This window comes from Myotis davidii, unplaced genomic scaffold, assembly GCF_000327345.1.
Source record: "Myotis davidii unplaced genomic scaffold, ASM32734v1 scaffold142, whole genome shotgun sequence".
NCBI lineage: Eukaryota > Metazoa > Chordata > Mammalia > Chiroptera > Vespertilionidae > Myotis > Myotis davidii.
The window spans coordinates 2835554-2850553 of record NW_006294400.1 but is presented as its reverse complement, the minus strand read 5'-3'; the positions used below and the strand labels follow the sequence as shown (position 1 = coordinate 2850553).

The window sequence follows — 15000 nt, the reverse complement described above, 5'->3', positions numbered from 1 at the left end:
CTTATTTAAGGGACTCCTAACTTTTTGGTTCCCTAAATGAATTATTGTCCTAGTATATTATAGTTTCCAAACCTTAATTTATTTTCCTCTACAGGCAACAGACATAATTTTAAATTATTTTGAGTTAGTTTTATTACCCGGTTGAAATTATTCTGAAATATATTTTTAAATGAAAGTGACAGCTTTAAAGTGTTTTGAGGGAGGAAATTAAAGTTGTGCATTTGAATTAAGACAACCAAGAGCTCTCTCCTGCTGTGGGTGTAATTCAGGACATCTAGGAATGAAATCTGTTCTTAAAAGAATTGATGATAGTTTTAGGTTAGCGCATAAAATTGCAGAGCTGGTGCTCAGCTGAGTACTTGGCAGCTTATAGATGTTACTGTCATGTAAGTTACACAGACACAGAGTGTGCACCACTGTGGATAAACAACAACAGGCACAGAGCAAAAGGCAGAATCCAAATGCAGACATGCAAGATGCCAACTTCCTTCCCCTCCTTCCCCAGGATGCCTTGTAACTAGTGTGAAGAACCTGTTTTTAAACAGGTTTCCAGAGGTTAATTGGGCTGGGATATTTTAGATTATGTTACACATTAATGAAAATGCTGATTTTGAGCTGTCATGACTCCAGTGCTTTTTTATACCACGATAATTATTTTAAAACTTTATCTTCTGTGTTGTTGAAAACATCTTGGCAGAAAGCCTATGTGACCTGATTAAACCTACGAATTGTCAGCTGTGATCTATAGTACTCAGATGAGGTGCTGACTGGGCATCACTTAGGAAGTTCTTTATATAAAAGCAAAATTAGATTGAGACTATTGTGACCAGCACTGTTTTGCCATGTTGATGGTACATTTTTAATACTGTATTTATTAGTGTCCTGGTTTTATAGTTTGTTGACAATTGTTTAACCAAGGCATTTAAATATATATATAAAAGCATAGCTAATTACCTCATCATGTATGTATTTCTCTTCTCCCCCTGAAATTATGTAATGGAGAAGTCCATCTGATCCTGCTTATTTTTTAATTTTTGGGTATAGCTTGTGAATTAGTTATTCTATGAGATTTTAAAATCTGTTATTCTAGCTGTATAGAGAAACAGAACAACCACCTTTCTTTCATTGGGTTTGTTTTATATCCTTGGATGATGTTTTTTCTTTCTCAAAATCCCAAATTTTTTACCCTCTTTCCATTTTATTCTTAAATCACCTAAATATGGGAAGATTGGATGTCAGGAACTCAAGGCTACCTTCTTGTAAGGATCCAATCTGGGATAAATTGAGAAGGGGTGATCTTAAAAATTTTGGTATGCATGTAAATATTATCTTGAAAAGAATTTCCATACTTAGGCTTATTGATAAAATGTGAACAATGAAATTCTCAGCATGAATTATAGTACACTGATGTTTGAACATTTTTCTCAAATAAATAAAATACACTGTTTGTCCTGTTTCTCGCTTATTCTCTCTCTGTCTCTCTCTCCTTGAAGGTCTCAGCATCAGAGGAGCCCAGGAGGAGGACCCTCCCGATCCCCAGCTAATGAGACTGGACAATATGCTTTTGGCAGAAGGGGTTTCAGGTCCTGAGAAAGGTGGGGGATCGGCGGCAGCAGCTGCAGCCGCGGCAGCCTCTGGAGGTTCTTCAGATAACTCTATTGAACACTCAGATTACAGAGCCAAATTGACCCAGATCAGACAAATCTATCACACAGAACTGGAGAAATATGAACAGGTCAGCAGCCGCCACTCTCATAGTCCTGCACAAACCTCTATTGCTCTGCTATTAGACTGCGCTAACCAATTCTGAGGGCTGTGAGGGGTAGGTGTTAACACAAAGAACAAAATAAATAAGGTCAATGCTAAAATCTAAGTGAATTGTTGGATTCATGAAATGAAGTCCCTTTGAGATTTCAGAGGTGAAGCTAAGCTGTTTTATCCCATCTACTTGTTTTAGTTATATTCATTCCTCACATTCATGTGCCCTTACTACCACACCTGCAACCATCCTTCCCCCCTAAATTCACCATTTTGTGCTCTTCAAAGCTTTGCATCATTAGCATTTATGCACTGGCCTTGTTCATAAGCTGTGACCACTTTTAAAGGGAAGCACTGCATAGTGAGATTTTCCTCCTATGCTGTGAGTTCCAGAATCCTCCTAGGAATTCTTAGGAATTGTGCCAGGCTGTAGGGGAGGGAGCTAACTTCACAAAGTAAGCAGGTTCTGGCCAGTCTCTCTGAGGAGGAAACCACCCAAGATAATTAACCTGGGGCAGGGAATACTAGCCATTGTGTGCGAAATTCCTGATTAAAGAATATGGATTAAAAATGCTATTCTCAGCAATTATATTAACCATATTTCAATGAATCTAAGATACTTTGTTTTTAAGTTGTATCATTGCTATATATCACAAGAAAAAATTAACACTCCCTAATTTAACTATAACATTGGTTGCGAAATGGTTCCAAACTTCAGAGATGTTAAAACGTGGTGGAAAATAAGTAACTCTTAGATTCAATGAAAAGTAAAATGTTCATGTTTCATTTTGAACTTATTTTAGTTGTTAGTTTAAGCCTAAAAACCTACTTCGTTTGAGGAATTTTCACTGGAAGGTAATTAAAGAAAACATTATATGAAAATGTTTAAACGTACCCCCAAATAAAGAGAATATTATTAAGTCAAATTCTATGAAATTGCCATGTTTTTAGGTCAGAAAGCAGTTGTGAATTGGCTGTTTTATAGAGCTAAATCTAAAATAAGGAACTGTCTAAATATACCTATCACCCAGGTAAATATATATTAACATTTTGTCAGTCTTATTTTGTCTGTCTTTCCCTCACTCCCCGCCCCCCTTTTTGTGTGGGGTATTTTAAAGTAGTCTTAGATACCATACCATTTTACCCATAAATACTTCACTATGTAGTCAGGTATGTCTTAAAGTCAAACACCTTAATGTAATATGGCAGTCCTGGTCAGTTTTAATACTGATTTATCGTCTAAGTTCCCTGTATAGTTTCAGTTATATATGTTATTTTTTTCATTGCCTTCTCTAATATGCTGGCTGTGGTGGTATTAAGCAATACTGGATTCCCAGAGGTGAATGTGTTTTTAGGGAGGGTAGAAAGATTTATGTAGTTCTATGTTAACATACAATATAAATTAATCTTATAAGCTATTATGTATTTTTTTCTGAATAGGACTTTCTGGGATCTCAAACCATCTCTAGTCTCATTTGGTGGAAGATGTGCAAATAAGAATTTTAGAAAAATTATCTTACGTATGTACATAAAAAATGGAACTTTCTGATTTGACATATGAATAATTGAGAGTAAACAAAATAAGTCATGGTTGAAAAGATTGCCCTGAGCATAAACAGTGGAAATGGCTCTGATTTGTAGTAATATCCTAATTGCATAACTTTCTGTTAAATATATCTATCTGTACTTACTAAAGAAACACCACCAGTCACCTTGCATGAAAAGATCTATAGTATTGGGCCAGATGGCTCTACTTTTTTGGCTGAGGAATTAAGATGATTCCTTACTGTCTCCTGCCATGTCTCTTCACATTGTCCTCCTGATGTCCTCCCTATAGCCCTGTTGGAAGTTGGGTGAGGTAGGCATCAGTCATTGTCACAGGGTTTGGGGTTTTTGTTGTTGTTTTTTTTGTTTTTTGTGCTTTGAAAATACACACACACATACACACAAGTTCTTTATAAATTAATCTACACTAAGTATTTTTGGATTAAAGATTATATTGGGAAATAATGAGTATTAGAATATAATCATGAACCTTATTGTTAGATATATTTAGTAGCCTAATAACTACTTAGATGTCTGTTTCCTTTCTCATTTTTATCACTTTCAGAAGGAAAAAATATAGATAAGTGAAGTCATTGCAGTATTAAGGACAAATAAATAGATTGAGTATTGTGACTAGTTGGCTGATTCGACAGAATTTTAGCTCACCAGTTTTCTTCTGTAGGTTCTGAATTGTTTTATAAATATCAGTGGCATTTAATTCTCTTGAGTTGTCTTTGGGGTGGCTTTTATAGCTCTTCTGTAAGTTTTACCATAAGATAGTCAACTTTTCTTTTTTCTTTCTTTCTTTTTCTTTTTAAATCTTTGAGATACAGGTCCTTATCTGGGATAGACCTTTCAGGGATATGTTTTGAAGTTGCTAAGGGCTAAGCAGAACTAACTGAGATGAAGGGGTGAAATGGATGGAATTATAATTTCCATTTTACAGATGAGAAAATGAGACTCAGGTTAAGTTATTTGTCCAGTGTCACACATCTAGTTAGTGTTAGAATCAGACATTGAAATCTGTTTCTGACAATATGACTGTCCTTTTCATTGAATTATGCTGCTACTTATGTCAAATTGGAAAATAATTCAGGTACATTCTGTTTTTTTGTTTGTTTGCTTTTTCTAATTTGCCCATGTTGGATTGCATTTGGAATGGAATCAGAGTAGAGATGGAAAAATAAAACACAACTATTCTAATCACATGATTTTTCCTCCTAAAGTGAACACGGATATTCTGAGTGATGGAAAGCTTGTTAGTAAATAGGAAGAACATATATGTTAAGTAAGGCAGAAGCTTCATCCGAAAATTGTGTTGAGTCTTTTATTAAAAGAAATAAACTACATTGGAATCTAGAGCTATTCACTCTACTGTGTTTTGCAATGAAGCTGTAATGAAAATGTATCTGAAGCCTGTTTAGATTTAGATTGCCATAAAATTAACACACACTACCACTGCCATAAATTAAAGTACCTTATAAACATAGCCACATTTACAAAGCTAAGCAGACTAGAGCTACAGTTTGAGCAAAATTAAATCCATGCTGCAAGGCTCAGTTTTATGTGTGTTTTAGAAATGGTACTATCTTTAATATACTGTCCTCTTTTGGTTCTCTATAAAATGTCCTTTGACCATATGTCTCCATTACATAGGCTTAGATGTAATTATTTTTAGTGATTATCACCTAAACTCACTTATAAAAACCCTTTTGAAATATTAGGCTAAATATTAGAATATAGTCTAAATAATAGAATATATATTAGGATCAGATTCTTGAATATCATTACCACACCCAAAGGAAACAAAACTATTTTACTTTTCTCTTGTTGATCCTGACACCAAATAGGAATATGACAATTTTCCAAAGCTTGCAGCAGCTGTCATACTACTTGTCTTGGGTGCATTGCCTCCCTCTTTAGTTGGACAAAAACCTTATTGCTTGTTTGTCTTCTCGTTAATTAGAAGTTTTGAAAAATGCTTTTACATTACCTTTCAAATATGCTCTTATGATTAAAGGTCCAACTATTAGAATAGGTGAATTCCTAATGAACTTTAACCAAGCGTTCTGGGAAGCCTGTTTTTAAGAATTGAAGGCCTTCTTGGTTCCTTCACCTCTTTACCAAAGGGAAATGGACACATTGGTATATGCAAATGAAATTTGACTTAGACATTTGTTCTCAGTTAAAACGGACAAGATATATCATGCCCTATGCAGCCCTCCCACTTTGCTTGTACCAGAAGAAATGCTTGTACACAGGCAATTCACTTCATAATTTATAGCTGCTATAATAGAGATGACATATTGAAAGCTATCTACTATAATTATATTGAAATACATTTTTGCCAAAGGCAAAAGTGTTGTAAGGGCACCAACCCTCCACAATCATTTGGGAACCTGCTTTCTGAGTTCACAGATGTCAAATGCATTCACCTCAAATCAGGTAGAGCATTGGAACCAAACATACACTGAATGTGCTCAAGACCAATCAGATACTGTTTAGATACTAGAGGACTTTCAGATTACTGAGGGTTATTGGTGAAATGGAGAAGGAGTGTAGAACTAAACCATTGTAAAGGAATGGCCTTGGGCTCTTTGAGGATCTCAGCATTATGTACTTCCCTCTCCTGGCAAAATCTGCTTTGCTTGTAAAGAAATTTTATTTTTATCAGCTTAAAAAATGCTGATGTTATTATATTAGAGTTTGTCTAGCCTGCAAACTCCTAAATAAATTGCTATTTATTTTTAATAGTTAAGCAGGAAAGACAAAAGGTTACTACCTGATGTAAACTTTATATTTCATTTTCCCAAGCAAGGCTTTGTAATTCATTGTTCCAAGGGAAGGGTTTTACTTCTTGTCGGTATTCATGCTGGGTCTTTTCCTTGGCTGGAAGTAGTGTTTGAGTACTCACCTTTTCCCCTCCAAGTTTCTAGTTTATTGAGCCTATGTACCAAATGTATCTTTGACCATATGCTTGATTAATGAATGGTTTTATATTTGAATACTCTTTTTTTTTTTATTAAACTTGTTTGGAAGCAGTGTTTGTATTCAGGCAATGGCAAGGCAGAATTATATTATATGCGAGGTAATCAGAGTAGGGACTTGCTTACAGAATTAACACACAAAAATATGAATTTCATCAACTTGCCATTTTCATTGTCAATAATAACTGCCATTTATTAAGTATTTAATTATGTTCCAGACTCTATGCAAATAACTTAACATACATATATAACATAATCCTTACAAAACCCTCATGAGATAGGTCCCTAAACTATGTAATTAGGTAAGAAGTGTTGAAGTATAATAGATATTTCATCTTTGCATATTGGTTTCATTCTAGTTGGCTTAGCAAAAGAATCTTTAAGTGAAGAATTTGTTGATTTAATAATAAACATTTCATAAACACAAAATCTATAATATTGGATTAGAGTTGCTTGTAAGGTTGTAAAAACATCTAGAAAATGGATGCATGCAAATTTGAGAGGAATTGACTTTTAATAGAGATTCTTTCTTGAAGAGTGGATTTACAATAGGTGGTATTATGATCTGTTGTCCACAATTAGCTTCTCTAGATGGTTACAAAAGACCAATTCAGTTTTTAGATCTGATCACTGAACCATTTAAAAACTTCCTCTAAAAATTAGTGCTTGCTCTTGGTTTGGTTTTACATTTTTATATTAACTGATCTGAACCCACAGGCAAGACATTGAATTTATAACTGAAACTAGCATCACCGCAAAACAACAAAACACTGCAAACTTTGAGTGTAAACCAAATAGATATGAATATTGAGAAGACAGTTTTACTAAATAAAAATAATATTATTGCAAACAATATTGAAAAAATATTGCAAGTTCTCATTTATTATTTGGTTTGAATTTTTAATAAGAAAGGAACAAATGGCAAAAAGGAAGGCTCAGACTCAGAATTGATTGAAACAATTTTTCTCACATGAGGCCTTCAGTGCTTTCTGTTCACTTTAACTATGTTATTGCAATGTATGTTTTAAGATACACACAAAAAATGCATCCTAGATAGTTTTCAGCAGCCGGATTAAAAGTAAAAGGTTTCTGCTATTACTCTAAATTAGAAAATTCAAAGACTCTAATGTCTGTTTTAATAACATAGTCATGGTGGATATGATAAATGTTTGAAGTGAGCATCTCACATTATAAATAGCATTGATGCTAATATGTGGTTGGGTGGCCCTTCAAAACTCTGCAGTCATTTGGTCATTCTTACTGCATTTATATTTTTAAAATGTTACCTTTTAAGGAATAGGAAATGAGGCAGTACTGTGTTGTGCTCTGAAACTGGTAGAGATGAGGCTGTAAATGAGGCTGTAATTTACTTTCAGTGGTATAAAGGGAAAAAAAAAATCACTTTGCCTAAAGTGTATGCATCTTTCTTAAGGGTGTACCCAGATTTTAATTATCTAAATGTAAATACTTAACGAATTTTACTTAGAGTAATGAGCTAATGTGCACACTACATAAATGAGATGTTCTAATTAATCATGTATGAACTACTGGTTTAAAGAAAAGCTATGTGAATTCTGTGAATGTTGGGCTATTGCCAAATTGCTAATCAGCATTTGCATTCATAGATGACTTCACTTAATAATTTGTGAGACATTCAGCAAATGTTTTAGAAAATTATGAGTTCTTACATGCAAAAACTTTTTACTCTTAACCTGTTTTTTGTTGTTGTTATCCACATGAGCCTTTGACTGCTTCTTAGAAACCGTAGGTAAACAAACATTCATTCTGAAGAGATTAAAATAGAGCCAGAGAAATACGAGGAGAGCTAACATTGCAGGTATCATTCAGGAGTCTTGAATTATTTATCAAAACATAAGCCATATCATAGATGTCTGTTACCATAATGTGTGAGTTAGTTTGTAGGAATTAGCAATGTTATATGTACAAATAAATGCTTCCATAGTCTAGTACAGCAGTTCTCAAACTTTTTGGTCTTAGGACTTAAATTCTTAAAAATTATTGGAGAACCCCTTAAGAGCATTCACTTGGTTGGTTACATCTATCTATCAATATTTATTATACTAGAAATTAGAAATATTTATTAATTTAAAAATAAGAACAATAAGCTATTATGTTAACTTAAATAACATTTTTTAAAACCCCAAAACTCAAACTTTAGTGAGAAGAATGGCACTTTTTTTTACATTTTTGCAAAATTCTTTCGTGTTGGACTTCATAGAAGTCACCTGGATTCTCACGTATACTTCTGCAGTCAGTCATGTGGTTAAAGAAGAACATTATATGAAGAACATCTGGCCTCACACAGATATATCACTGGAAAAGGAGGATATATTAATAGCCTTTTTTAAAAAAGAATAGTTTATTGATTTTTAGAGAGGGGGAGAGAGAGAGAAACATTGGTATGAAAGTGTAGCATCCATTGACTGCCTCCTGCATGCCCTCTACCAGGGATCGAGTCTGCAATCTTTTGGTGCATCTTCCCATGCACCAAAAGGTTGCCACTTCGATTCCGTCAATGGCACATTGGGAATCAGTACCAAACTATCAGAAAGTCTAATGGGAAACTGTCAGGTTCACAGTGGTGGGTGCAGATCTTTTAAAATTATAATAATTAACTTCAAAACTCAAATTTCACCACTGGCACAACTACTATCACCTGTTTTCTTTAACATGACAGGCTCACTGGCTTCATTTTTGAGAAAACATCTGCCAAACACCTAAGTTCAGATAATCATAATATGTCTATTTTGCTTTCAAATAATAATGTTTCATGAAAAAAAAGCAGCTTTACTTACAACTTAATCACACAAGTGCTTTTTCTTGGGATAACTATCCATCCATATGCAGAGAAGTACTTTTTGTGTGCTTCCCATTTGTCACACAAAATATTAAAGACTTAGTCAAGTGTTGAGATACAATAAAATGAATAATTTCTCTTGCTTCATGGGGAGAGAGTCCTAAGTGAATCAGTTTTTGTTGTTGTTGGTGGTGGTGGTGGTGTGTGTGTGTGTGTGTGTGTGTGTATGTGTATGTGTGTATGTATATGAATGCATGGTAATGACAAGTGAAAAAAGAAACATCAAAGATTACTGATAGTACTGTTTTCCAAAGAGTTTTTAATAGCACATTGGTCTGCAAGATGCCATAGTGCTGTCCAATAGTTGCCACTAGTCACATGTAGCTATTGAGCCTTGAAATCTGGTCAGTCTGAACTGCAATGTATTATACATGTAAAATACATACTAGATTTCAGAGTGTATGAAAAAAGAATATAGCATGTGTTATTATAGTTTTTCTATAGTTATGTGTTCAAATGTTAATATTTTAATATATTGAGTTAAATAAAATGTTAAAATTAGTTTCACCTTACTCTTTTCTTTTTAATATGGCTACTAGAGAATTTAAAAATTTTATATGTGGGTCTTAATACATTTCTTTTTTTTTATTTAAATATGTTTTATTGATTTTTTTACAGAGAGGAAGGGAGAGGGATAGAGAGTTAGAAACATCGATGAGAGAGAAACATCGATCAGCTACCTCCTGCACACCCCCTACTGGGGATGTGCCCGCAACCAAGGTACATGCCCTTGACTGGAACCTGGGACCCTTTAGTCCACAGGCCGATGCTCTATCCACTGAGCCAAACCGGATGGGGCGGGTCTTAATATATTTCTGTTGGACACCACTACTCTAGAGAATAGAGGTTTTGTGATCATATTTACTTGGGAAAAGTTGGATATACCATTCCCCTTTGAAGATTTACTATGCAATTGGCATGATGGAAGTACCGAGGAGTCCTGCAAAAATAAAAAAGAGCCTTTTAAAATTTTGCTTAATATTGCATTACCCAAACATACTGTATTGGCCATATATGAACATTTTCTGGAACTAGCTATAGAAGTATAGAACTTGCTGATCCCAGTTTGGGGAAACACTTTTAGTTTAATTTTCTTCATTTTACTGATGATAAAACTAAGGCCTGGAGTTTCTCAAATTATATGAACATCTCTTCAGGGAAAATGCAAGAAAAAATAGACATATTTCTTGGCAGGGCAGCCGCTTGTTTTTAGCTCTGCATAAGATCATTCACAGTGACAGTGGAGCAGGGAAAATCTTAAATTTACTTTTATTTTGGTTTCCTAAAGATAGAAAAAATTTCTGGTTTTAGAGTTGCAAAGTTCCTTAATATAATTTTGTCATAATATAGGATAATAATTCCTAGCCTTTTTTAGTTAGACTAAGAATCCAAAATGAAAACAAACGAAAACTCCACAGTTGTCCCTTAAGGAAATACACACGTGCATACAACTTGTATATGATTTCAGGGAGTCATGGACATCCTAAACTTCTCCATGGACTGCAGGTTAAGAATTGTTCTCTTATATTTCAGGGATAATATATTTAAGGCTATTAACATTGTTCTTGAATTGTAATACAAAAACCCACCAATCAATAGATGTTTATTGGATGCTTACTGTGTATATTACACAATTCTGCACTCTGAAGATTTCCATAAGTATAGCATGATACCACTACTCACAAGGAATTTTACATTTCTTAAGACATAAAACATATGAAAAATTTTAACTGGTAAGCAAGACTCTCTTTATCTTACTTTAGAAATATTTATAGAAAAGCCCTGTAAAAGCTTAGAGAAATTGAAACACCCAGTGTACTTGAAAGGTTAGTTCTCTAATGAGCAGTTAGAGAAACCATCATATGCTGGATATGAACAATGTTCAGGTTATCTGTAGGGAAGTGGACATTATTTTAGCTTCAAAATGTATCTTGCCCTGATCAATGATTGTTCTGTCTGCTCGCCCTATCTGGGGCATCTGTGCAGTAAGATGCAGAATTCTCTTAACAAAAATGCCAGAAGATGTTCTTTTTATTCAAGGACAGATGCTTTATTTACCCAGGCAGTACTGGCTTTCAGTGTAAGTGAACTGAAAGAGATGGGGGCTGAGGATTGTTAACTAAAACCTGATTTGTTAAGACCCAAATCTGATCAGGATTTGCCCCTCCCCTGAAGAGTTGAGCTGCCTTGCCCATCTTCCAGAGATGGCTCATGTCCACTAATAGGACCTACACCACAGCTAAATTACACTAGGACGTTGACATGCTTGTCATTCAAGGCCTTTATATGCTATCACAAACCTGAATCCCTTCTTCTCTATATAGTCTCTCAGTTCCTCTGAACTTGCCACATACTATTATGTCCAGTTTTCCTTGTACCTGGACTTCCTCCTGATTTCACCTTTATCTACCTGTCAAAAATCCTATCCATTCTTTAAACCCCCATTGTCACTTGTGCCATGCAACCTGCTGTGATCGCTACCTCCAGATGAGAACACTCCCTCCTTTGAACTTAGGAAGCACATATTCCTAGCTCTCTGTGACACTTTGCACAGACTGCCTTGTTTGAAAATTAGTTTTGTTATATATTTTATCACACTGAAGGCCAGGTCTATATCTTGCTCATTTCTGTGTCCCTTAATAGCACTTAGAAGAGTTTGAACTTCATAGTCCTTCAGTAAACATTTGTTGAATAAATGTAAAACCTCAATGAAATTAGAAGGTGCCTAGTATTAACAATAATACTAAGATAAATTTATATTTATCTATAAGAGTTGGTAGAGAGCATCCCCCACTGGGAACACCTCATTTTGGAACTGGGACAAGGTTAGAGGGAAAGGCAGTTAAGTGCAGTGTCTCCCTTGCATGTCTGGCCATTCAGTTTCAGAATTCTTGTTGTGCTAACTACCACTGCCATTTCACCAGTGTCTTCGTTTTCATCTTACCCTACCCACTGTATCATGCCATTGGCAACTGCAAATGAGGTAGAAATTCAAATGAGTTAATGTCTGGATGTGATCATATAAAATACCAGATTTCTAAAGAGTGATTTTTCCTCCCTTACAGGCATGTAATGAATTCACTACACATGTGATGAACCTTCTCCGAGAGCAGAGTAGAACACGTCCCATTTCCCCAAAAGAGATTGAAAGAATGGTGGGCATCATCCATCGAAAATTTAGTTCCATTCAGATGCAGCTCAAACAAAGCACTTGTGAAGCAGTTATGATTTTAAGATCAAGGTTCCTTGATGCCAGGTATGTAAGGCCACAGATCTATTGCGTGGCTTTCCTCCCCTCCCCCCTTTTTACTCCTTGTATGTTATTTCCTATAAAAATGGTTAGTTGGTTTTAGATACTTTGTTAATTTGGCTGTAAGAGCTCTTCTCTACGATGGACAGGTAATTCACCTCATGGTGTCTGTGCTGTCAAGCCTCTTGTCTGGGAGTGGTAGTGTATTAGCTTCCAGTTTGGTGGCATGGGAAATAGGATTAGTGCTGCTCCTAATGACTTAGAAGATGTGGCCTTTGAAATCTGATACTAAAAAAGTATTTTTAAGGATAACTTTCAGTGTGTAACTCTGTTTTAACAAAGGCTTGTTTTCTAAGAATTTCTTGATGTTACATTGCTTGTGTACATTGTAAGAAAATAGTTGGGAATACTGATGATCCTAAGAAGGAAGTGGTATTTTAGTTAATAGAGGTGACCACAAAGCCCCAAAGTCTGTTTTTCCAAATTAAGTAAGAAAGCCTCTCAGTTTCTCCTGTAAGGATGAAGATTTCCCTTTTACCTGAAGCTTTCGCCAATTTTCACAGGAATTAAGTGATAAGTTGTATATGATGTGTCTGACCTACCAGATAACAGAATAAAAGAATTGTCAAGTTGCTACTGCATGCTGCCTCTGCAGGGTTGCCTCTTGAGCATTGCTAAAGCTTGTGGTCAATCTTCAGCTTTGGAAAGGAGTGTCTGTTTCATTTGGCTTTTTCGTCCTTGGAATCTGACAGGAAAATTATCATCCAAATTTTACAGTATTAGAGAAAATAACTAAGTTCGCTTCTCAACTGGAAAACAAGGTGTGTGGAACGGTTCTTCATGCCAGAGCTCTTCCTTAGAGCCAGATAAGGAACGTCTGCCACCTGATTTAACTACCTTTGCTCCTAGGTTAGCAGGTCCCTGTATCACCCCTGGGTCCCTTCTTCTTCCCAGTAAGCATTATCTGTGCACCAGGCAGCTGTCGGTAGGCTTGACAGTTTCAGCACTTATTCTAGATGTTTTCCGCCCTGCTCACCGAACCACCTACTCAGTGTGCCTCAGAGTACCCCCAGGTCAGGGCTTTGTTTTCTTTTCAAGCCATGCATGACTCCTGCAAAAATGCTAATTGCTGTTCTTGGTATATATCTTCCTCCCCTTCTCTGTCTTCCCTTACCATCTCCCCATCCAATTAATCATCGAATCCTGCTGATTTTAATCCCCAAATAGGTCTTGAGTCTCTTCTTCATCCCTTAGGAAACAGTGGTTTAACCTTCCACAGTTTTGAAATAAGAAATTTTAGGTTTGATAACTTGAGATGTTTGGATCAGACCTAGATTTCTTGCTCCCTGGACTCTTCCTTGATGTTGAGACACAGATGACACGCTTAACCTCCCATGTTAGCGGCATCATTGTTACTAGAAGAATCTCATAAGGGTCTACACCAGCCATGGGCAAACTACGGCCCGCAGGCCGGATCCGGCCCGTTTGAAATGAATAAAACTAAAAAAAAAAAAGATCGTACCCTTTTATGTAATGATGTTTACTTTGAATTTATATTAGTTCACACCAACACTCCATCCATGCTTTTGTTCTGGCCCTCCGGTCCAGTTTAAGAACCTATTGTGGCCCTCGAGTCAAAAAGTTTGCCCACCCCTGGTCTACACATTTACAACTGCCTACTGACTGTCTTTTCTGAGTGTAGCATATCACAAGTGAGAAGATCATTAAGATTATTTGGAAGAAAGTTATTTGGGGAAAGTATATTTCAGTTACTAGAGAATCTGATTTAAGGTGAAGTTTGACAAATGCTAATTTTCGGGCTGGAATTCTTTAAAAACTTAGTAACAAATGGCATTTTTGCTATTTGATGTAAATTGTTAATAAACACTTGATCTCCTGACATTCTGCCACCTCTCTCCAGTAAATAAATATTTTCCTCCCCTAGTGTTTCTCTGTGAGCAAATCTTACCTTAGTCTAGCAGTTGCTTAAACAGACAAATCTAGAAACCCCTGATGTATTTTTTCCTTAACTTCCTTTTCTGTTTTCTCCACCCATTTCCCCCTCCCAACTCATCATCAAGTCCTATTGCTTTTACCTTTCAAATAGAGCTTGAATTTTTTTATTCCCATTACTCTTACCTTATGCTATTACCATCATCTCTCAATTTGACCATTGCAGTTGTCTCCTTAAATATATCTGTATTTCCTTTCATGTTCTCCTCCCACTATTAGCAGTCAGAACAAATCTTTTTTTAAAAAAGGATTTAAAATCTTTAAATAGCTTTCTCCTAGTAAAATAAAATCCAAAAATTCCTTTTTTTTTCTCATTTAACTTAGTTATTTTAATGGGTCATGTTGTTTCCATTAAAAAGTACTGATTTTAAAAACTAATAACTTAAAAACTGCCACCAAAAATTTATTATTTTTTAAAAAATATATTTTATTGATTTTTTACAGAGAAGAAGGGAGAGAGATAGTTAAAAACATCGATGAGAGAGAAACATCGATCAGCTGCCTCCTGCACACCTCCCACTGGGGATGTGCCCGCAACCAAGGTACATGCCCTTGATGGGAATCAAACC

General features: G+C 35.5%; 1 protein-coding gene across 3 annotated transcripts in view; it reads left to right on the top strand.

Annotated features, from left to right (window-relative positions):
- The window catches only part of PBX3 (pre-B-cell leukemia homeobox 3), a 184520-nt gene that overhangs the window by 140179 nt on the left and 29341 nt on the right, over positions 1–15000 (top strand). For all 3 annotated transcript variants that reach the window (XM_006768559.2, XM_015567075.1, XM_015567074.1), the window contains 2 exons: positions 1494–1735; positions 12234–12424. In XM_006768559.2, the coding sequence (XP_006768622.1) occupies positions 1494–1735; positions 12234–12424 (433 nt within the window). The remainder of the gene's footprint in view (positions 1–1493; positions 1736–12233; positions 12425–15000) is intronic.